At 38.7% G+C, this 22,944-nt stretch overlaps 2 protein-coding genes across 3 annotated transcripts in view; one reads left to right on the forward strand and one right to left on the reverse strand.

Moving 5' to 3' along the window:
• LOC134212578 (uncharacterized) overlaps nucleotides 1-22,944 on the forward strand; it is an 896,490-nt gene that overhangs the window by 499,629 nt on the left and 373,917 nt on the right. The gene's annotated exons all lie outside the window — the stretch shown is intronic.
• The window catches only part of LOC134212573 (uncharacterized), a 120,017-nt gene that overhangs the window by 56,647 nt on the left and 40,426 nt on the right, over nucleotides 1-22,944 (reverse strand). For both annotated transcript variants that reach the window (XM_062690559.1, XM_062690560.1), the window contains exons 6-10: nucleotides 22,139-22,288; nucleotides 21,321-21,450; nucleotides 20,677-20,810; nucleotides 12,851-12,995; nucleotides 10,932-11,191 (exon numbers count right to left, since the gene is read on the reverse strand). In XM_062690559.1, coding sequence (XP_062546543.1) covers nucleotides 10,932-11,191; nucleotides 12,851-12,995; nucleotides 20,677-20,810; nucleotides 21,321-21,450; nucleotides 22,139-22,288 — 819 coding nt within the window. The remainder of the gene's footprint in view (nucleotides 1-10,931; nucleotides 11,192-12,850; nucleotides 12,996-20,676; nucleotides 20,811-21,320; nucleotides 21,451-22,138; nucleotides 22,289-22,944) is intronic.

Below are 22,944 nucleotides of genomic sequence, written 5' to 3' on the forward strand. Positions count from 1 at the left end.
CATATTCCTGCTTCAGTTCAAACCACATCCCCCTTAATCGATCGACAGAGCGCTCCGTTTTACTCACCTACGCAAGTCCGGACTAGAAGTGTACGGCGCGGCACCTCCTTTATCTTGAGCACAACAATGGCCGTGATGAAGATGCAAATGACGTTGATCACCGTGAGCAGGGCGGAAACGATTCCACTAATTAGAAATTCCGTCGGGATGTAATTGGTATACAGGAACTGATAGCTCGAGTTTCCGGTGTGGCCCGCCCTTCAGATGTGGAATTTTAATGTCCTCGTAAATTAACAAATACAGGCCAGCGCCCAGAAAAGACCCTGAAAGTACCGATCCGAGAAAGAGAATGATTGCTAACAAAGTGTCGAAACACAAGTGAGGCATCTCTCCGGAAGTGATGAAATTTCAGTTTCTTATTATGGCCATGGATTCCTCCCATCAGGGCTTCATTCCGGACCGCACGCCATCGCACAGTGGGAAATATAGGACCCCAAATGGCACTTAATTAAAGGCCGCTAAGTAAAGGCTTTGCAAAATAGCGTTTCCGAAGGTAAAAAGTGCGTAGAATCGATTGGTGATGGTTTCATTTTGCTCAGACTTCGGCAAGTGGTCTATTTTACCCAATTCTCCCCAATTTTCATAGAAAAAATTGAATAACCATAAAGTAATCCCACTTGCTTTATCTATATCGATCAGATCTGCATCGTATTAATATTGTAGTGTCTCCAGTATCGAATAGAAGACATATCCTCATTATCAGACCTTTAGTTTGGTCTATTTCACCCGAATCTCCCCTCATAATAACAAATATCAGATACATCATATAATACTGGGAACAGAGGGAAAACAGAGTGAATTCAAATCCACTGTCGTAATATATGCACAAACTAATTTAGGATATATTCGTTGTGCAGCCTTCGTCAGTTTTCCGTTTGACCCGATTCTCCCCACATATTGGAAAAATAACTAGATCTAATACCCGGACTTCGAAATAGAAACAGATTGAATCTAAATGCGCTGTATTTCAAAATAGTTTCTATTGAAGAAGACCTAATAATGTGCAACCTTCACCAGATGCCCGTTTTGCCCGATTCTCCTCACCTAAATTGAAATATTTTTTTAATTTAACGAAAATAACAACGAATTTAATAGAACTGTACTACTGTGGTTATATCAGTGAAACTTATTTCAGAAAATATCATGTTGTGTATACCTCGGCAGTTTTCCGTTTTGCCCGACTCTCCCTAAGTAATAGAAAAATATTAAAAACATTATCTGATATTAGGAACAGAGGAAAATTAGAATGAGTACAGCTTCACTGTCATTTTTAATAAAGTCTAGAATATAGAATGTATTTTTCGTGAAGCCTTCGTCAGTTGTCCATTTTACCCGATTTTCCCCACATAATGGTCAAATAATTATATATTACATCCGATTCACGGAAAAGAGTGATTTTAGATGCGCTGTTTATTTAAAAAAATTAATAAATTCTATGAAATGGAACTAATGATGTGCAATCGTCATCAGTTGTCCGTTTTGTCCGATTTTGCTCACCTAAGATGAAACATGTTCAAATTTGGCGAAAATAAGAACGAATTCAATAGAACCGTACTACTGCGATTATATCAGAAGAATTTAATATAGGGAATATCATGTTGTGTATACCTGGCAGTTAATAGATAATAAATAGAAACGGTAGGAAACTATAGGATTACGTATAGTATTCCCAACAGGTTTCAATTCTCGGCTAAGACTCAAAAACCAAACATAGAAATATTATTTTGTTTGAACTCCTCCGGATACGGTCACTCAATAATTGCGACGCAATATTGCCGAAGCGCAATGAACTACCGGTAATACCTGCCGATATCTTATAATCTTTTTTTTAAAATAGACATCAAACAAAATTAATTCAAATCAAAACTGCATACTGAATCAATTACTAATTCAATTTAAAAAAAATAATGTGTAGACTGGCAATTGGTGTCTTTGTCCGATTCTCCGCACATAATGGAGAACTTAATATGCCATACAATTGTACTAATGTAAAAATGTCATCGAAATCTAATAAATGAGTTATCATGTTCATTCTCTCCATTCATCGAAATACATAATTTATTATACGTATTTACTATTGATGCTATACATAACAACACATATATGTAATAAATTCATGTTTAAATCTTGTCATCCTCATCAGTGTCGCTCATGCTGTATTCAGAATCTGTGCTGCTATATTCGAAAATATCTTCCTCGTCCATGATCATTTCATATGCACATCCCGTATCCTGAATAAAATACTCCTGCATTAGGGACTCGAATTTTTCGTCTTTGCACCGCTTGGCCGCATTCATGCCGGCCTGTTCCAGACAAGAAAACTTCGGGTCTGTCCACGCTAGAGCTGTTTTCATCATATCGGTCAAGTTGTCTATAGGTGATGTTTTGCGTGACAAATTCGATCTGCTGCTTTTATAACGCTTATGACACCTTTCTCCAGACTGTTCGTCTACAAAGTTCATTGTATAAGGCTGAACGAAAACAATAAAATATACTAATTTTCGTTTCGTACAGTGCGGTCGGGGTTCACTCAAATCGCACCAAGTGCCAACGAAAAATTATCCATTTTTCTACTCACACTTTTGTTTGGTAGATTTGATTGATCGCAAAACGTATCGGATAACCCTCAACCCCATAGCTGAGGATATCCTACAGCAAATACATGCTTAAATTGATATGAAACTATTTCCGTTGTCCTTGTACGAACAAAATATCACAAGTCAGTCGAAAAGCCGATTGGTGCGGTTTGGCTGAACCACGACCATGTAATTAACTAATTACCAGTCTTTTAGAAATCTCCCCAAGATGTGAATATTTGTGAAGGCATGGCGGAAGTTGACGAATGAACGGGAACTCTTCTAGGATCTGCTGTTCCATAGTGGCATACAGGAGATCTACTTTCTGGGGGTTGAGTCTCCGAGACGACAACGCGAGGTTACTTATCAGCCGCAATGATGAAGTGAGTTCGGGTTTGATTCCAAGTATTTTAGCGAACACATCTGGTTCATCCAGAAGTCGACGGGCAGTGTTGCCATTATTGCTACTCCCACATCCACCTATCTTTGGTCGGTTGATATTTGCTTTAAAATGGCTTTCGAGTTCGTTAGCAATGAGCCGTGTTTTAGCTTTCACCTCTGGGTGAGCTAATGCCGGGTGCCCATCAACGGATTTTTTTGCTGCATGACGGATGAGCCATTCCACTGCATTCAACCGTGAATGGAAATAAGAAGGTCCTAATCTCAAGTCATAGTTCTTTGAGCACAGCGGACAAGCATGTGTGTTGCGGTTTTCTACTACAGCGTTGGCAACCTTTCCGTCGACCATGGAATACATACCGGACACGTTAACTCGTAGCTTGACATCAGCAGTTTGTACCACTATAGCATCCTGATTCAGTTGGTCAACTTCTTTGAAAAAATCTACAAACATCTTCTTAGAAAGAATTTCCGTTTCTTTCGTCCAGTTCATAGAACGAACGCGGCATAGTGTGTCCGACTGTGGATTTGGATTTTTCCAGAGCAGTTCACCATTCTTGGTTTCAAGCAAAAGAGACATGAAATGTTCGGAAAGTAGTGAATCATCTTTCCCTAGTAACCCCGCCTGGTCATAATGCGTGAACCCGGTGGCAGAATCCATCCAGCTGTAACACAGTGTACAGTCAGGTATTATTTTTTACTAAGGTTTTCAAGATAAGATGCTACGGGTACCAGCTCAATGAGGCGAGAGACATCTTTTGTAACTAACTCACGTACAGTTACCTCAGTAGACAAGTATCCCTTTCCATAGTTAGGTGTAGAAAAGTGAGGAATAATCTGATCCCGATGCTTCATAATTTTAGCCCAAGGCTCCAACAGCTGTACTCCAAGCTGTTCTTTCACAAACTTTGCTATTCCTTCATATTTTCGTTTGCTTAGCCCTAAGCGAATCTTAAGCATGAGCGATCTCTCAGCTGAGTTACCAGACCTGACTATTTCCGCTGAATGCATGAATTTATCAAGGAAATTGATTGATTCTACTGCCCACGGTTCTTTTTCTTCTCTCAGCAATTTTAGCAATTGTGCTGAAGCATTATTTCCTTTCAGTAGAGCAACTTTCTCGGCGGAACGCAGCATTTTTTCATAAGATTCTTGTTTCGCCATAAGCCGACAATGCCTTTCTTTAGTTCGCTTAGATAGAGTGTCAAATGGTTTGAGCTTTGGTCCTCGCCGCTTTGGGTAAATTACTTTCGGAGCTGTTTTAGCATTATCGTCGTTTTTTGTTTGCAGATTGGTGTTGGTTGTTTCAAACTAGAATAAAGATTTATTTAAAAAAAAATAATACTGTTTGTTTTTTTTTTGGAAACAATGATTTCAGAATCTTGAATTGATTACACAAGCTGCATTTGAATATTTCTAAAAGTCGATGGACCTTTAAATATAGATCAATGTTTGGGAAAGTGCATTTTTTTATAAGTTTAATAGATTTATGTATATGACTAATGACACAGTTCTAACACTACAATAAAATTTAGCTTGATTTCATCGATTTGAAATTTTTGGGCATTTTAATTTTTTGGTTCGATTGTGGGCTTTTTTGAGAACTTAGCCAAACATAAAATGAAAAACGCTAAAATTTAGAAAAAAGGAATAATTTATTCAGTCTAATAACCAGGAGACAATACAAAGTTTGTGCATCAGAGTATTGAAATCATTCACGATATTTCAATAACTTCAAAAAGCAATTTTTAATAGCAAACAATGGGACCGAATGCAACTTGTTGTGCGTAACGCTAAGTTCCAAAAAGTGTGTGTACAATCCTATACAACAAACGTGACCTTTAAGTGGTCTTGTTGTAGAGTTATACGCCTATCTAGAAGTAGAAGGTTAAGGGTCCGAGTCCCTCCAAGACAAGTGGATTCTTTTTCGCAAATTTCATATCAATTTGTCCATTTCGAAACATGTACTGTGCATATGCATAGCCAAGAGATTTATCCAAAAAAAACTAGACCTGCCCAAAAATGAAAAATATGAAAAAAATTCATTATGTCAATAATTTATATCTATAGATAATCCGAAAAACCCAGCATAAAAATGTCATTCAGAATATGTTAGAGATCAACTACAGCGATATTGAATGGTTTGTCAATAAAATGAGGGTGCCCATAACCAAACCAAGAAGGTTGCCGACAACCGAGTTTCGCAGCCTTTTTGGAATGTGAAGAAAAAAATTACGTGCTAAAATTTTGATGGCAATTGTTATTGAACCTCAAACTATAGTTGAATTACTGTATAAATGCGCATTGGAACTCACTTTTTCAATAAAATCACTTTAATTTATGACACTTTGGAAAATATAAAAAAAACTTTCGTTTTGTACTTCTTGCAAAAAAAATTATTTGTTCTTAGTACCTACAAAGCACAGTGTTTTATTTCATCATTTTCACGATCGAAATACAAAAAGTTGTAGCAAATGTTAATATGAGCAACTTTGCTGAACATCCCGAGTTTCTATCTCTTATATATATAACAAACTTAAGACGTTTTATATAAAAACCGCATAAAAATCTTATTTTTCATTATAACTCTTTCAATGATTTTTCCCATTTTCCGTCACTTCTACAAAGTTAGTTAAATAAGCAAAAACATGTTTTTGAACATTGTAACATTCATCTCACATACAACAAAAGTTTTCTTTGAATTATACATATTCGTAAAGGTATTTCCACTTGTGATTACTCCCTTAATTGCACAAAGTCGCAAATTTCTTCACGATATGCTGAAAATCGTTTTTTTCATTTTTCTACTGACATTGAAAACTTTTGTCGACATGAGTTTTCTCGAATGCTGTGTTAAAAACTTGTAAACCTTTGAAAAATTATAATATTTGGATAACTTTTGTTTTATAAGAGATAGAAAGTTACAATGTTCAGCAAAACATCGAATTTTGCTGGTTTGACGACTTTGTAGAAGAGTCCGTGTGAAAAATTATTAGAGTTAGTTTAAGTTAAGAGAATGATTTTAAGGGGATTTCCTTATGAACCATGTTAAGTTTATTATATCAAAAATATAGGAACATCGAAAGATGCGCTCCTAAATATCTTGAAACTTCTGTGAACAAACCCTATATCCAAAATCAACACTTTTCGAGTTTTTGTATTTCGATCGTGAAAATGACGAAATAAAACACTGTGCAAAGTAGAGAAGTCTATCTGGTTTGATACTGTACCGCTCATAAAAAAAATCTACTCTTCCGCTGATTTTTGTCAACGAAAATACGCCTGATAGTCGTTAAAAAATAATCCTTTAGAAAAAAGCTTTTGATTTTTTAAAATTTGTCGCCACGTGTGCATTCCGGTGGTGAATGCTTGGATAGCACGTGCTATTTGTACTGCGGAGAAAGTTTTTCACATCTATGAGAGCCTTGCAAAATGATCTCGTAAGTTGTCATTTTGTTGCACGGCACAATATTGAGCACAAAACATCATGCTACTATAGCAAACAAATGACGCTTGTCAAAATCAAAATGAATACATACAGGTGCTCCAATCTGTCAAATTCACGGTTCAGCCAACTTGGATTTTTGTATGAAACAACCAGCGAGTTTGTTTACGTTTGACACTGAAAATTAATTTTTCACCCCCGCCTTCTTCTCTTGCATCTACTGATAAAGTGATTAAACCTTGATGTAAGAACCTTGGTCAAAATGACAGCATCTGTTATCTGTCAAAAGATACGATGCCTACAACCAAACCTCTTCTCCTACAAACTGCAATAGAATCCAATCACTGATATGTGCCAAACTTTAAAAAAAATCACACATGAAATCTGTTGCTTGCTTACCTCAAATGGTGAGTCCAACCAATCTCCATACTTGTCGAAGAACTTCGACTTACTATGCGTATTGGCCCAACGACGAAGAAATTGTTTAAGCCATTTTTTAACTTCCCTATCGATATCCTTCTCATTTTTCTGAGAATTCGCACGAAAGAGAAAAGTAATTTGCTCTTGGCTTCGACCAGAATCGAGATACATTTTTGTTATATCCCTATTCAACAGCATTTTGAGTTCACTCTTGAAATATAGAAGCAAAGTTCTTAAATTAAAACAATTTTTCAACTCCCAACTTTTTGAAGAAATAATATTATTTACCTCAACTGAATTCTAACGGCAGCCAAAGATGAATCCGAGGAAAACGCAGTTTTGTTTCTCAAGTCAACGCTGACTTAGATTTATTCCATTCCAGCGAATGAATATAAAATGTGATCTGCAGTGCAGTTAATATTCAACTATTTGGGCATGCTCAGGGTATAATGAGCAAATTCTGGCAAAACGGACAACTGACGACGATTGCATATCATTATTTCCATTTCATAGAATTTATGACTTTTTTAAATATACAGCGCATCTAAAATCACTCTTTTCTATGAATCGGATGTAATATATAATTATTTGACCATTATGTGGGGAAAATCGGGCAAAATGAACAACTGATGAGCTTAAGAAAATCATCTATATTCTAGACTTTTTTAAAATGACGAAGCTGTAGGGGAGGAGAGTTCGGTTGTGGGCATCCTTCGTTATGGGCACCTATCTTTTGACAGATAAGATGCTGTCATTCTGACAACCGTCACTTTGCTATAATAGCATGATGTTTTGTTATCCATTGATAATTAAATCAGTACTTGTCCATTTAATTCCCTGTTAATTTCAGTTATCTTTGTTGATATAACTGTGTCGACATTCCGGACTTGTACACTCGACTCCTAGTCGAGAGTACAAGATACCGAAGACGACCACACAGTGTTCGAAATACGTATCTGCAAAGATAACGAAATTAACTAGTGGAATAAATGGACATATTAATTCGTCTTAGACTTTAATACATTCCACTAAAAGAGCTTAATATATTTTTCTCAATATCAAACCGATGGGCATCCTACTTGAACTAGAAACAAATAATTTTTCGTACAAGAAAAACAACGCGAAAGTTTTTTTGGCGTTTTTCAAATTGTCATAAATTAAAGGATTTAATTCAAAAGTGAGTGTAATGCGTATTTACACAGTAAATTTAATCTATTTTGAGACCAATGTCGATTGCCATCAAAATTTTAGCGATTTTTTTTTCTTCTCGTTCCAAAAAAGGCTGGAAATCTGGTGTGGTACTTTATTAGTTGGTTATGGGCACCCTATTTTATTGATAACATTCAATATTGTTTTATTTTACTTCAACTTGTTTAATAACGTTTTAAGGCAGTTTTATAATTAGTTTGAACAATTGTTCGAAATAATGAGTTTATTTAATATTTTGTTCTTGGGCATGTCTAGTCATTATAAAACTTTTGGAACAAAGCGTTAACGATTTGCTTGCAATAAGTTGATTGATGGGAATGCTTTCCCATTGTTTCCTTTGAAATGTACGATCGGACTATGGGATCAAAATATATGGCCAAAATATTATTTTTTGAAATGAACGAGAAAGGCACTATTGGTATTGCGCTAGGTGATTAATCAGGATTTTTGACTGTAATGATACCAATAAACGAAATAACAATGTAAAATTAAAACCCATTTACCTAAAGTGCTATTTTAGACTATTGCTGTGATTTTTTCAAATCCTCCTTAATGCACCGAGGAGGCATCATCGCTGCTAGGTGAATTGATTTGAGTTTTTAAGCGTCTCCTGGCTTTTAGAATGAATAACTATTCATTCGTCTTTAAATCTGGGTGGTTTTTATTCATGTTCTTTATTTTTACTAAGTTTTCAAGGGTCGCCCACCGAACCACGAAATGAAAAAATGTCAAATTTCTAAATTGTCAATATTTTTCTAAATCGATGAAATCATATTAATTCTTTGCTAGTAGTTAATAAGTTTAGCTTTCGTTATGCAAATGTCGATAAGATCAACTAGGGCCAAAGTTAGGGACCAAACACAAAAGGGTGCCCACAACCGAACCTCCTCCCCTACTCATTCTAATTTCCGTCAGTTCCTAATATCAGATAATGTTTTTAATATTTTTCTATTACTTAGGGAGAGTCGGGCAAAACGGAAAACTGCCGAGGTATACACAACATGATATTTTCTGAAATAAGTTTCACTGATATAACCACAGTAGTACAGTTCTATTAAATTCGTTGTTATTGTCGTTAAATTAAAAAAATATTTCAATTTAGGTGAGGAGAATCGGGCAAAACGGGCATCTGGAGAAGGTTGCACATTATTAGGTCTTCAATAGAAACTATTCTGAATACAGCGCATTTAGATTCAATCTGTTTCTATTTCGAAGTCGGGTATTAGATCTAGTATTTTTCCAATATGTGGGGAGAATCGGGTCAAACGAAAACGAAAGGCTACAAACGAATATATCCTAAATTAGTTTGTGTATATTCGACAGTGGATTTGAATTCACTCTGTTTTCTCCTCTAGTAATACGTAACTGAACGCAATGAGTTAAGGTAACTTGCGGTGGCACTCCAATCTCTTTATAGTTGTACCATAAAAATCATCAACTCAATATTAGTAGTCGTGAGAAACTTGACACAGATAAATTTGAGGCACACAAAAATAAACCCTTTTTTGTTAATATCCGATCACCGTAAACATTGCATTAATGTGATCGATTTCAGTCTGAGTTGCACTCAGATTTACGCAATACGGTTTAACTATGTCATAAACTATCGAAATGTGTCCGAAAATCAACAGATTTGCTTTGATTTACGTTGATATTTATGTGTGTTATGTTTTCATTATGTTAGCTGTTTATGTTCACATCTTGCGACATTGTTGCCAGCTCTTCAAACACACAAATAGCATAATTGAAATTTACTGCGTTTTCTCTTTCATTTTTCAAGACGTTCTAAAGTAGAATAATAATGATATAATTACGACATTAGTAGATAACAGGTGTGAAGGAGAATTATTATTTCTTCGATATTTTACATGCTTTCACTATGATTTAACCGTATTTCATATTGACATCACTGTCTGCTGCGATAGGGAATGATCAATGATTGCTTGCACACGACGCTGCCGGCGACGTGCAACTGAGGACAACAATGCATGCGCGGTGAGAGAAGGAATTTTTTTTCACTTAGTTTTATTTTTATTGAATCGACGCTAAATAAGCGCTGAATGATTCGATAATTTACTAACATGTAGATTGAGATTTAAACTTAGTTCTGATACTTTTTATAGTGAAAGGATAATCAGGTTTAACGGATATAAGCTGCTTAGTGCTAAATGGAGTGAGAAGGTGTGTAATTGTAAGATTGTGTTGGTGAGCCGCAAGGTAGCCATTCTGAATGACACCGTAAGAGGCCATAAATCGAGCTTTTGACCCTCAAACATGACCATTTTGAATGAAAACAGCATACCATCGCATATAATTATTTCCGAAATTGTATTTCATTCGTAGTAGGAAATTTGTAATCTAAAATTATTTTGTGCTTTTAAATAGATGCGTTCTCTCTGTCATAAGACATGTTAATATTTATTTCCACTACCACCATTATAGTCGACATACTAAGTGCAAACGATTTATTATTCTCCTGCGGAAGTAGATGCTTGTCGTTAATGCTCAACTAGTAAACCATTTTTTTTTTATTATTTATGCTTTTACTTCTAAAACCAATATACCCTAAATTTCCTGGGGGCGGAGTCAAAGTTGTACAGCATGTTTCATGGGGCCATTTTCTTAAAATGGTGTTAATTAGTAGTACTCATCATTCTCTTTAACAGAATAATTGAAAACTAGTATGTTATAATTTGGCGCATACGTCACTTTTTCAGATTACGGCAGAATATTTCGCCTCAGATGCTAAACACATATTCCTGCTTCAGTTCAAACCACATCCCCTACTAATCGATCGACATTGAGCGCTCCGTTTTACTCACCTACGCAAGTCCGGACTAGAAGTGTACGGCGCGGCCACCTCCTTTATCTTGAGCACAACAATGGCCGTGATGAAGATGCAAATGACGTTGATCACCGTGAGCAGGGCGGAAACGATTCCACTAATTAGAAATTCCGTCGGGATGTAATTGGTATACAGGAACTGATAGCTCGAGTTTCCGGTGTAGGCTTCGCCCTTCAGATGTGGAATTTTAATGTCCTCGTAAATTAACCAAATACAGGCCAGCGCCCAGAAAAGACCCTGAAAATACCGATCCGAGAAAGAGAATTGATTAAGCTAACATAAGTGTCGAAACACAAGTGAGGCATCTCTCCGGAAGTGATGAAATTTCAGCTTCTTATTATGGCCATGGGATCCCTCCCATCAGGGCTTCATTCCGGACCGCACGCCATCGTCACGTCGGTAGGCATTAATGTCCGTTTTATTTTTACTGCAGTAAGTAATACCATCGTCGTCGTTCCGACTCATCATAATGAAGTGAACGATTAAAATTTAAGACGACAGCTGCTGGCCTGCCACTTTCATCTAGGCACGGGATCGTGCCCTTCCAATGCACAAGGACAAAAGACAAACTTTTCGGCTCGGGATGCTTAATCAAATTAAATTTTACGACACTGTTTATCAAACTCCGTGGCACAAAACAATACTCGGCCGGAACAGTGCCCCAAAGTGTTTGCCTCGTGGGAACAGGGTCACTTGAGCCGATGAAGTGCTGTTCGCTGTTGGTTTTTACGGTGATTGCGGATTAATGAGGACACGTCTGAACGTGGTTCCACCCTGAATGGCTCCTTTTTGGGCAATTTGCTATTTAGGCATGAGAAACAAAGTTGACAACCGGACGATTGAATTCAATATTAATATCACAATCGTACCATTCGTTCGCTAAATATGCCAAGGCATCTTTTTTTAAATTTCCTTGATGTTTTTCAGGAAAGGGAAACAATAAAGATAACTGAATTGAGATACGACATTTGTTCACTTTTCCGAGCATTTCTAAACATGCTCATATTTTCAACTCTAGCTTCGTAACAAAATTTAAAATAAGATAAAATAAAATAATATGAAGCAAAACTTGATAATGACAATACAGTATAAGAAACAAATAAATCAAATTGTCAAAATAGCATATTATTCTTGCAAGTTCAATAAGGCATATTTAAGTAAAATTGTAAAACATTTTTTAATTCAAATGCCCTAATACTAATACATAATACTTCTATTCACATCAAATCATTTCCTGATGTCATTAATGGTTTAACTTATAATTCAAAAACATCTTATGACACACACTCATGAGCCTTGGTACTGATAAGAAATCAATATTTTAATAACAAAATCGCTATTCCCTTTCATAGGATTCGCAAGACCATATCGTCGGTGTTGGCCAAATCATTCTCAAATCTCAATCTTCGAGGCAAAACTTTCCATGAAAGAGAGCAATGTGTAAACGTATTTTTTTTTGCTTGAATAATGGTGAACATTAAAATAAAACCTGCATTAATTCGATTAGATGATTCTATAATCATGCATGATTCTTTGGAAAATGAGTCCGGTACGCTTGTTATAATTTGTCCATGGGTTTTGAAATTTTGAGGTTTTTCAACATTGGTAACGACATATTCTGGCTGTTGAAGAATGCTTTAATCGTTTTATGTCATTAAATCAAATTTTACAACTCTTTTAGGAAAGCGGCCTTAAGATTGTACTACTGAAATCGAATGATTCAAACATTCTGTTCTAATGGTTTTCGATGGCAAGTCCAGTTATCAATATATCATGAGTGAACCCCGCTCATAAGGTCCATATAACCTATAAGAGAAGACACATTTTATAATTCGTAACATGCTAGAAAAAATGTCGATGTAACTGGTCTGAAATAAACAAATAAAAGCTACTTACACAATTTACCACCGGCGGAAGCAGTGAGGCAGAAATGGCAACACCAATCAATGGCCCGGCTGATCCTTGGAGTAACGCCACCGCGACGCCGCTACCCGATGTCAGCGCCCAAAGAATTCCCATCCATAGGGACCGAGCATTACCGCTGGTTGAATGGTGAAATGGCACAGGAACAAATGAAATAAAAAAGCATGAATAACGGAAATCGATGTGTTTGAAGTGATATTGGATTACTACAATCGTATTCAACAACATTGTGCTGCTGCTACTTCTACTCCGCGTCTTCTCCCTGTGATGGGTTTGGTGAGATTTGAATAAGCGGGATGGACCCGAGAGCAATGCCTCAGTGTCCACTCAGAGCACACTATTCCAGTCCTTATGTTGCGAAAAACTCTGAATAGACCCGGACTAGACACGATGGTCCCCGACAAGACAGAAGATTGGTGTGGGCTCCATAAGATGTCTTTGGGACGCATCATTATATTACGCATTATAACAACGTAAAAGAAGATAATACTGATGCAATATGGCTATGGCTGGTCTCGATTGATTATATCATATGCTGCTTTGAAGTCAATAAATCGTAGTGAAGAACGTAGTGAAATATGAATGGATAATGTGTGGGCATGTTGTACTCACGACATTTCTGCACTCCCTGATTCAGTTTACCCCCGATTTTGTCCGATTTCATCACGATTTCGACCCGATTTTAATACGTTTTGATCCGATTTTGTCACCGTAGAATTTTTTTTGAGTCCTAGTTTTTATTTTTGTAAATAATACCGCAAACAACAATGATTTTCATAAATTAACTTTTACCGCCTGTGGTTTATTATGAATCCTTTCTGAGTACCAGTAAAGAATTTTGTAAGCCTTTTCGACAAGTAATTACAGTATTTGCACACGTATTTTGGGTTTCAAAGGCATAAACTGATTCATATTTTTAGAATTAATTAAAAAAAACCCAGATTAATCCACCTAGCGGTGATGGCGCCTTTCTCGCGCAAAAAGGTAATAAATGTAGCCTTTATGCTTACACCTCGATGATGTACAAGAAAGGCAAAACAGTTACACCGTCTAATGTTATGATAGAAAATTTACACTAGTAGACGACAGATGGCGCTGCCAAAAGTTTCTCGAATTTCCTATGTTCGAATTTAGACTTTCGGACAATTTCATAGTACTATGAAACTGAACGAAGAGCATAGTTACGCCTAAATGCGTGCAACACGAGCATCTTTATAGTACGATGAAACTCTTAATGGGAAGCCACGGATAAAATATTCATAGATGCAAGGCATTTTTCATAACACATTATTGTTCTATGTGACTATGTCTCATCACTATTTTAATATTATCTATTTTTGCAATTTGCAATTATTATGAAATTCAATAGTGATCAACAGCGTTTTAGTCTCTGTCGGATGCAACTTGTTGCAAGAAAATCGGTTAAGAGTTTCTATGTGAAAATTTGGCTAATGTTTTTTATGGCATTTTGTGCACACACACACGCACACACATACACACACACACACGCACACACGGACAGACAGACATTTGTTCAGCTCATCGAGCTGAATCGAATGGTATATAACACTATGGGTCTCCGGGACTTCTATCAAAAGTTCGATTTTGGAGTGAAATGATAGCCTTTCGGTACAACTTAGTTGTACGAGAAAGGCAAAAATGAAAAAAAATCCGATTTTGTCACATTTCCCATTTCATCACACCGAAATTCATCCGGGGGTGATAAAATGGGGATATTACTGTATCTATAGCCTACAGCGAACACCTGGTCCTACGTAGAGCGTTCGTCTATGAATCCCGCTTGGCGTTGCCCCACTGACTCTTTTGCTGTTGGTGCAAGTCGATGTCATAAAATTTGGGGGAAAAAGCCGTTTGGCCGAAAGTCATTCGGTCGATAGTTGTTTTGCTGAATATACCATTTGGCTAGACAAACCATTAAGCCGAAAGTCATTTGGCCGAAAATGCTGTTTGGCAAAAATGATCGTTTGGCAGAAAGAACCATTTGGCCGGTAATGTCGTTTGGTCGAACAAGTCAAATGAATTATTGGCAGTGGCTGATTTTCTACCCGTCGCTTCCACACCCAGGCGCTATCGTATATGCGCAAATAGCCAGCATGAGTTAACCGCCAGAAATTTGTATGGCGAAAGGCATCTAACGCGGGTTTTCTCAAAATTAGGAACTTTCCATGAAAAACTATTTGGTACCGGTTATGAAGGATGGCTTCCGCTACTACGCATACCAAATATTTTTTCGATGAAGGTACCTTATTTTGAGAAATCGAACCTTAGATGCTTTTCGCCTTACTGATTTCAGAAAGTTAACTCCTAGTGCGCCGCTGTAAGCAGGCGATTCATTGCTTGGCGACGGCAGAGTGTTGCCGTCGATAGAAAAATCTCAAGTAGGTACGTGTCGGAAAAAGACTTTATGACTGGATTTATTCGTACGATGCCTGAAAAAAAATTGTGTCAGTATTGGTGACCGTCTGCAGCTGATTTTTTTGGGCGACATCCAAATTTTGTTTAGTCACCATCAGGGAATCAATATTCGAGCAACGCCTACCAATATACCTTTTATCGTCAACAGAGTTTGTTACTGACAAACGCACCTCGCAACAAACCTTCGTCAGAACTTGATCACAATATATCCGAGAATATGATGCTAATTTTGTAATCATAGTTAGATTCTCGAATATTTCCATAAAAGCAGAAACTATGATAGCATAAGAACAAAATTTGCTGTATAGATATTGCAAAATTTTCCGGATTTCCGGATAAACTGACACGGTTGATCAAAGCGACGATGGATCGGGTGATGTGCGTAGTTCGAGTTTCAGGGACATTCTCGAGTCCCTTCGAAACCAGCAGAGGGTTACGGCAAGGTGATGGTCTTTCGTGTCTGCTATTCAACATCGCTTTGGAAGGGGTAATACGAAGAGCAAGGATTAACACCAGTGGTACAATTTTCAATAAGTCCGTCCAGCTATTTGGCTTCGCCGACGACATAGATATTATGGCACGTAACTTTGAGAAGATGGGGGAAGCCTACATCAGACTAAAGAGGGAAGCCAAGCGGATCGGACTAGTCATCAACACGTCGAATACGAAGTACATGATAGGAAGAGGTTCAAGAGAAGACAATGTGAGCCACCCACCGCGAGTTGGCATCGGTGGTGACGAAATCGAGGTGGTAGAAGAATTTGTGTACTTGGGCTCACTGGTGACTGCCGAAAATGATACCAGCAGAGAAATTCGGAGACATATAGTGGCTGGAAATCGTACATACTTTGGACTCCGCAAGACGCTCCGATCGAATAGAGTTCGCCGCCGTACCAAACTGACAATCTACAAAACGCTCATTAGACCGGTAGTCCTCTACGGACACGAGACCTGGACGATGCTCGTGGAGGACCAACGCGCACTCGGAGTTTTCGAAAGGAAAGTGTTGCGTACCATCTATGGTGGGGTGCAGGTGGCGGACGGTACGTGGAGGAGGCGAATGAACCACGAGTTGCATCAGCTGCTAGGAGAACCATCCATCGTTCACACCGCGAAAATCGGACGACTGCGGTGGGCCGGGCACGTAGCCAGAATGTCGGACAATAACCCGGTGAAAATGGTTGTCGACAACGATCCGACGGGTACGAGAAGGCGAGGTGCGCAGCGGGCAAGGTGGATCGATCAGGTGGAAGATGACTTGCGGACCCTCCGTAGACTGCGTGGTTGGCGACGTGTAGCCATGCACCGAGCCGAATGGAGAAGACTCTTATATACCGCACAGGCCACTTCGGCCTTAGTCTGAACAAATAAATAATAGATATTGCAAAATAACGGAATGAAAAGTTAGCAACAAAAATGTTTTCTTTTTTGTTGCTGACATAATTTTTCGGATCTTTGTCATTATTATCTCCGACAAAAACAAAGCTTTGTCGTTAGTTCTCTTTTGTCGCTTGTTTCGCATAATTCAAGAAAAATTGATTCCCTGGTCACCATGCGAATAAACTTCTTTCCGACATGCTTTTGATTCAGCTCCCGACAGCATAGTTACGTTCGAACTGTCTGCCATCGTCAAGTGATTCTGCATTGAAATATGAAGAAACATTAACTCAGATTATCTAATAGTGTGAGAAAATTTCAGTTTTCTCCGAAAAAAGCACTCCTCGGTCAATCGGCATCAGCAGTTTCCGGAGAAACTACCACCGAGTCGACTGGGGCCGGTTCCAAGGGTGCGCGGACAACAACGTCGACTATGAGGCGCGGCCAAAAACGCCTGAAGCAATCAATCGGCATCTATGTTCCATCGAGAAGGCGTTTTCGGTGGCCTGGGAACAACATGTACCAACGATTAATTGCATATTATTCGGCAACTCGGCCGTACGAGAACCATTTTTTTGTTAAATATCCTGGCTGTGCATATGCACAGCGCATGTTTCGGAATGGACAAATTGATATGAAATTTGCGAAAAAGAATCCACGTGTCTGTAGGAACGAGGAGATGTGTAATTGAAAAATAATATGGTATTCAATTTATTTAAGATTGGCTTATTTGTTTGAGTGTATTTGTCGGGTTAGGGAACATTCGAGGAGAGCGTGTTCAGCGTCATAGGAGAGAGAGCAGATCTTTGAAGGCAACGGAATATCTTGCAGTAGCGACTCAGGTTTTGAGACGAATTTGTGAGCGGCGGGTGTGCATTATACGGAGCTGAATATAAAAAAATAATAATATAAAAGTAAAGTATAGTGAAAAAAAAAGAATGAAGAAAAAAATAAAGAATCAGTTTTATAAAAATAGCAATTTTCGTGTTCGGTGGTTAAATATTTAATGCGAGAAACCCTACAGTGTCTTGGAGAGACTCGAACCCTCAACCTCCTACTCTCTAGATAGGCGTGATAACCCCTACACAACAAGACCACTTAAAGGTCACGTTTGCGGAAAAGTCATCAGAATCCGAGTACCAACCTCCACCGCGGTTAGCTCTCTTCTTTGCAAATTGAATATCTTTCGGATGCTTGATTTGTCCAATCTCCACATGTGCTTTACTGTTGTATATCTACAGTCAAGCGAGTGCACATTGTTTATTAAACGAGAGTATCGCACTCTATGCCCCCACGTATATGGCCTCCACTTTGTACACTTATTCGCTATTATATACGATCTTGTGTTTGCTGGGTTTGATGAGTTTGAGGTTATACCAACTATTATGCTATCTCACAAATTTTTTAGATATTTTCTTAAGCCAAAGTCTATGCGGAATGCACTTCTGGCGTGTTAACTTTTATTCCAGTGACTTAATCTAGATAGACGTCCCCCTTTTTGCAAGACGCTTGCTGGGCACAATAATCTGGACACAATGTTTTTATTTCCATACAGTACATGTCTCAATGCCCCATCTACAAGAAATGGAGTGTGATAACTTTCGAGCCATTTTGATGCTGCCTACAAAGTGATATCCCAGATCATCTTCCGTCGTCTGTCACCATTAATGAATAAGTTCGTGGAAAAATATCAAGCCGGTTTCGTTGACGGCCGCTCGACAATTGACCAGATCTTTACTGTACGGCAAATCATTAAAAAATGCCGCGAATACCAGGTCCCAACGCACCATCTGTTCATTGATTTCAAGGCGGCATACGACAGTATAGACCGCATAGAGCTATGAAGAATTATGGACGAACACAGCTTTCCTGGGAAGTTTACCAGACTGATCAAAGCAACGGTGTATGGTGTGCAAAACTGTATGAAGATTTCGGGCGAACACTCCAGTCCGTTCAAATCGCGCCGGGGACTAAGGCAAGATGATGGACTTTCGTGCCTGTTAACCAACAGTGCGATAGAAGGTGTCATGCGGAGAACCGGGTGTAACAGCCAGGTACGATTTTCAACAGATCCAGTCAATTTATTTGTTTCGAGGATGACATGGACATTGTCGGTCGGACATTAGCAATGGTGGCAGAATTGTACACCCGCTTGACACGTGAAGCAACATAAATTGGACTGGTGGTTAAAAAGACATAATAGACAAAGTCAAAGACAAAGTACATGCTTGTGGGCAGAACCGAGCGCGACAAGGCCCGCCTGGGAAGCAGTGTTACGATAGACGGGGATACCTTCGAGGTGGTCGAGGAATTCGTCTACCTCGGATCCTTGCTAACGGCTGATAACAATGTTAGTCGTGAAATACAAAGGTGCATCATCTGTGGAAGTCGGGCCTACTACGGGCTGCAGAAGAAACTGCTTTCAAAAAAGATTCGCCACCGCACCAAATGTGTCATGTACAAGACGCTAATAAGACCGGTTGTCCTCTACGGACATGAAAAGAGGACTTGCAAGCACTCAGAGTATTCGAGAGACGGGTGCTTAGGACCATTTTTGGCGGTGTGCAAGAAGACGGGGTGTGGCGGCAAAGAATGAACCACGAGCTCGCCCAGCTCTACGGCGAACCCAGTATCCAGAAGGTAGCTAAAACCGGAAGGGTACGATGGGCAGGATATGTTGCAAGAACTCCGGACAGCAATCCTGGAAAGATGGTGTTCGCTTCCGATCCGGCAGGTACCAGACGGCTTGGAGCGCAGCGAGCGAGATGGGCAGACCAAGAGCAAAACGACTTGGCGAGCGTGAGGCGTATTCGAGGATGGAGAGATGCGGCCTCGAACCGTGTATTGTGGCGTCGAATTGTTGATTCAATGTTATCTGTTTAGATGTAGACTAAATAAAAGAAATGAACATGTCTCAATGTTAATTCCAATCATATTTTCAAAGAACTCTCTAGCGCATAGAACAGCAAATCTTCTTTTTGCGGTACATCTGTCGGTCGTCTACGTTAGTTCGACTTTTGTCACAAAACAAGAAGTTGAGCGCATAACCTTTATCCGAAAGAGTGCTAATTGCACACAAATCAAACAAATGAGAAGCTTTGCAGTCACAAATGAAAAGCTTTCCGAGTCACGGTGAAACCAGAATCCACTCCATACGCAACTTCGGTCGCCATTAATTTTGCACGTTCTCTCGTATTTTCTTTTAATTAATTTCCATATTGCTTACCCAGTCAGATTTATTTTCACTCGTTATTCATCCACAACAGAACAGCAGCGGATGCAGGACGATGGGAAAAAAGCCAGGAAAATTAAACATTATGTGTTGGGCCAACTGCGGAGACTATATGGCTTGTTCGCGATAAAATTTGTACACCGAAAATGAGGGCAGTGCGGCAAAAAAAATGTTATGCGAACATCAGGCATTTTTATACCGAATTCACAAACACGTTTTCCAAAATAGGATTGAAAAAGATGAAATGTTTCAAATTTGAATTTTGAACGAGCGGAAGGACTGTGAGAAACGGCTCATGTAACTTTTTGTAAACAACTCTATTAGTCGCAATTTTTCAGGCAGTTTCAATTTGAATGCAACCGATTTAGTTCCTTCAGTGAAGCTTCATTTTGGTAAAACTAAAATTAATTTAGTACAATTTTATTTTAAGTAATCATACATTTTTTTAGAGCGAATATTTAATGTAAAGTTTGATATATTTTGCAGATCAAAACATTCACTGCAACTTTTCGAGTTTGTATCTTGATATTGAGTCTAAAAAACACATTAAAACCCCAATATGCTAGAGTAAATTTGGCTTGGCGTTGAAGCGTGTTGATTGTTGGTATGCTTATTCAAATGCAAAATTTCACTCACCATAGGGAGAAACTGTGCTGGTTATGCCATGAAAAAAATGCTTCTCACGCAGCTGATGCGGTGCGATGGTTTGTAACCTCTTGTCGTTTACTTAGTACCTATACACAGAGCTACTTACCGCCCCTTCATCTCCTCCGTGGGAAAATCTCCGAGTCCCCATGGCATCTCGGTTGTGCCCAGGATCAACCCAAAAATGAAGCCAAACAAAATCGAAATGAACATACCCAGTGCAAGCGATGTAAAACCAACTCTCTGAAATGGAATATAAATCGTATTGACCATAGAAGAATTGGAGTTTTATTATAAATGGTGATAGAAGTTAAATTTGCTGTTAATGATGAACACACATTTGGATCGGTAAGGAAATGCCAATTGTTTCCCAATGTTTCAATAACTGTTGTAATTTACTCTGCAAGAGTGTTATAAAAGCAGTATAAAACCAAATATTACTAGGGTTATCTCTTGGGCAATCATTAATAAATCACTGAAGAATGTGTTGAACTGATTTTGTTATTTCAGTCAAAAATGTTCATGTAGCGATATTGAGTAAAAAATTTAATCGTTAATCACTCGTATTTCATAACTGTGAATGTGGTAGCTAATTCTCATGTTGCTATTTTCATATCAATAAACACCTCCAATCAAAAATGCAAATGTCATCATCGAACATTCCAATTGCACTTCACCTATGTATGATGTAACGCTAGTCGCAAACGCAAAATTGCAGTCTATCGAAACAAATCGACTGTAAATTGTACATACCACCAGCTCCCGGTCGGCAATTATCGCTCCAAAGGTAATCGACATCACTGGACCCATCAGGGGTGAAACCAACATGGCAGCTACGATGTTCGGTGCATTGTTTTCCACCAGTCCAAGCGCGGCCAGAGAACTGCAATCGTACGCAAAATGAGCCCACCAACCAACCGGCCGCCGTCCGTTCAGCAACAACATGGTTACCATATCGTAATCACATTATTCCGATGCAAGCAGCGCGCGGATAGCAATCCGACAAGACCACGTAGCAGCAAAAAGTGAAAATCAATTAGATTGGTTTCATTTGCGATCCATTGGGTGGGTTAGCTGACCCCATCAGGGCGGGACGAACACTGGGGTATGTCCCCCGGAAAACCGGGATAAATTTATAACTTAACATAGATTAGGGAATCGCAGCAGAGGTATTTTTAGAGTATGGTCGACATTTTCGTTTTATATCAATGCGCTGCACACACTGAATCAGGCTCAACCAAACTTGAGTATAAATCTCAAAGCACAAAGCAATAATAGTCTAGAGAAACTTTAGGCAGCAGTCAAAGGATGACTAAACGTAAGCTGTTAGGTAACTTATGAATGCAATTGACAAATATGAATATTGATAAGATTTAGCTGGAGATAGCGGTTTCAATTTCCGAACCGTTGTTATTCAGCATTTCGTTCAGAGGATATTTAAAAATAAAAATTTGTCTGTGCTTTCCTTTGTTGCAATGTGTGTGTCCCTTTAGTCAGCCCCAGTGTGCGTGCGCCACCGCCCGATGTGGCAGCAAACGGAACAGAAATTCGAATCGCGCCAGGATACTCACTCGGCCGTAACGATAAGCAGCAGATAGTCGAACGATAACGAACCACCGGCGCGGACCCCGTCGACCACCTGTTTCACCGTCAGCTTGGACCGAATCGAGTCGACAAAGTTGTTCCATTTGGAGTTTTCCTCGCTGGCACCGCCGTCGTCGCTGCAAATGGTACAGAGTTCAATGGAGATTCGATCGCGGGAAAGATATTTATTGGTGTAATCGGACGGGGCGACCCCTGGCATAATGGCAAAACGCTTACAGGATTTATGATTACCACATGTGTAGGATTGTGCATCAATCGACATTAAGTGCAGTTTGATGAATTATTCGGGCTTTTAAATGGCAGTGGTAAACCTTGAGGATGAGTTATTACATGATGAGTGCTTGCACACACCTGTTCACCGGAATATTTCTAATCCGTATTATTTATTCCGAAAACATACAGTTTCAGAGTTAGTCATACATTCATTGTGCTAGCTAGGAATGTGTTCGAAATGGTTTCGTTCTATCGGGTTTGTTCTATCTGGCTCATTTGATCATTTTGAGCATGCTACCACGGACATAAGAACTAACAGACATATGTACCATCAAATCTACTGAAAAAAAACTACATCTGCTGAGTGACAAGATTTTTTGACGTAAACTACGTCTAAGGGGAAGACTCGGATACAGGGTGACAAATGAAAATTTTCAAATTCGAGACCGTCACGAAATCATGTAAGATTTCAAACGTTAATAGCTCCTTTATCTTTCAATGGATTTTCGAGATTTTATTATCAATCAAATCGGAAACTCTCCAGCAATTTTTCAAGTCC

The sequence above is a fragment of the Armigeres subalbatus genome, chromosome 2 (genome assembly GCF_024139115.2).
Source record: "Armigeres subalbatus isolate Guangzhou_Male chromosome 2, GZ_Asu_2, whole genome shotgun sequence".
In the NCBI taxonomy this organism is placed as follows: Eukaryota; Metazoa; Arthropoda; class Insecta; order Diptera; family Culicidae; genus Armigeres; species Armigeres subalbatus.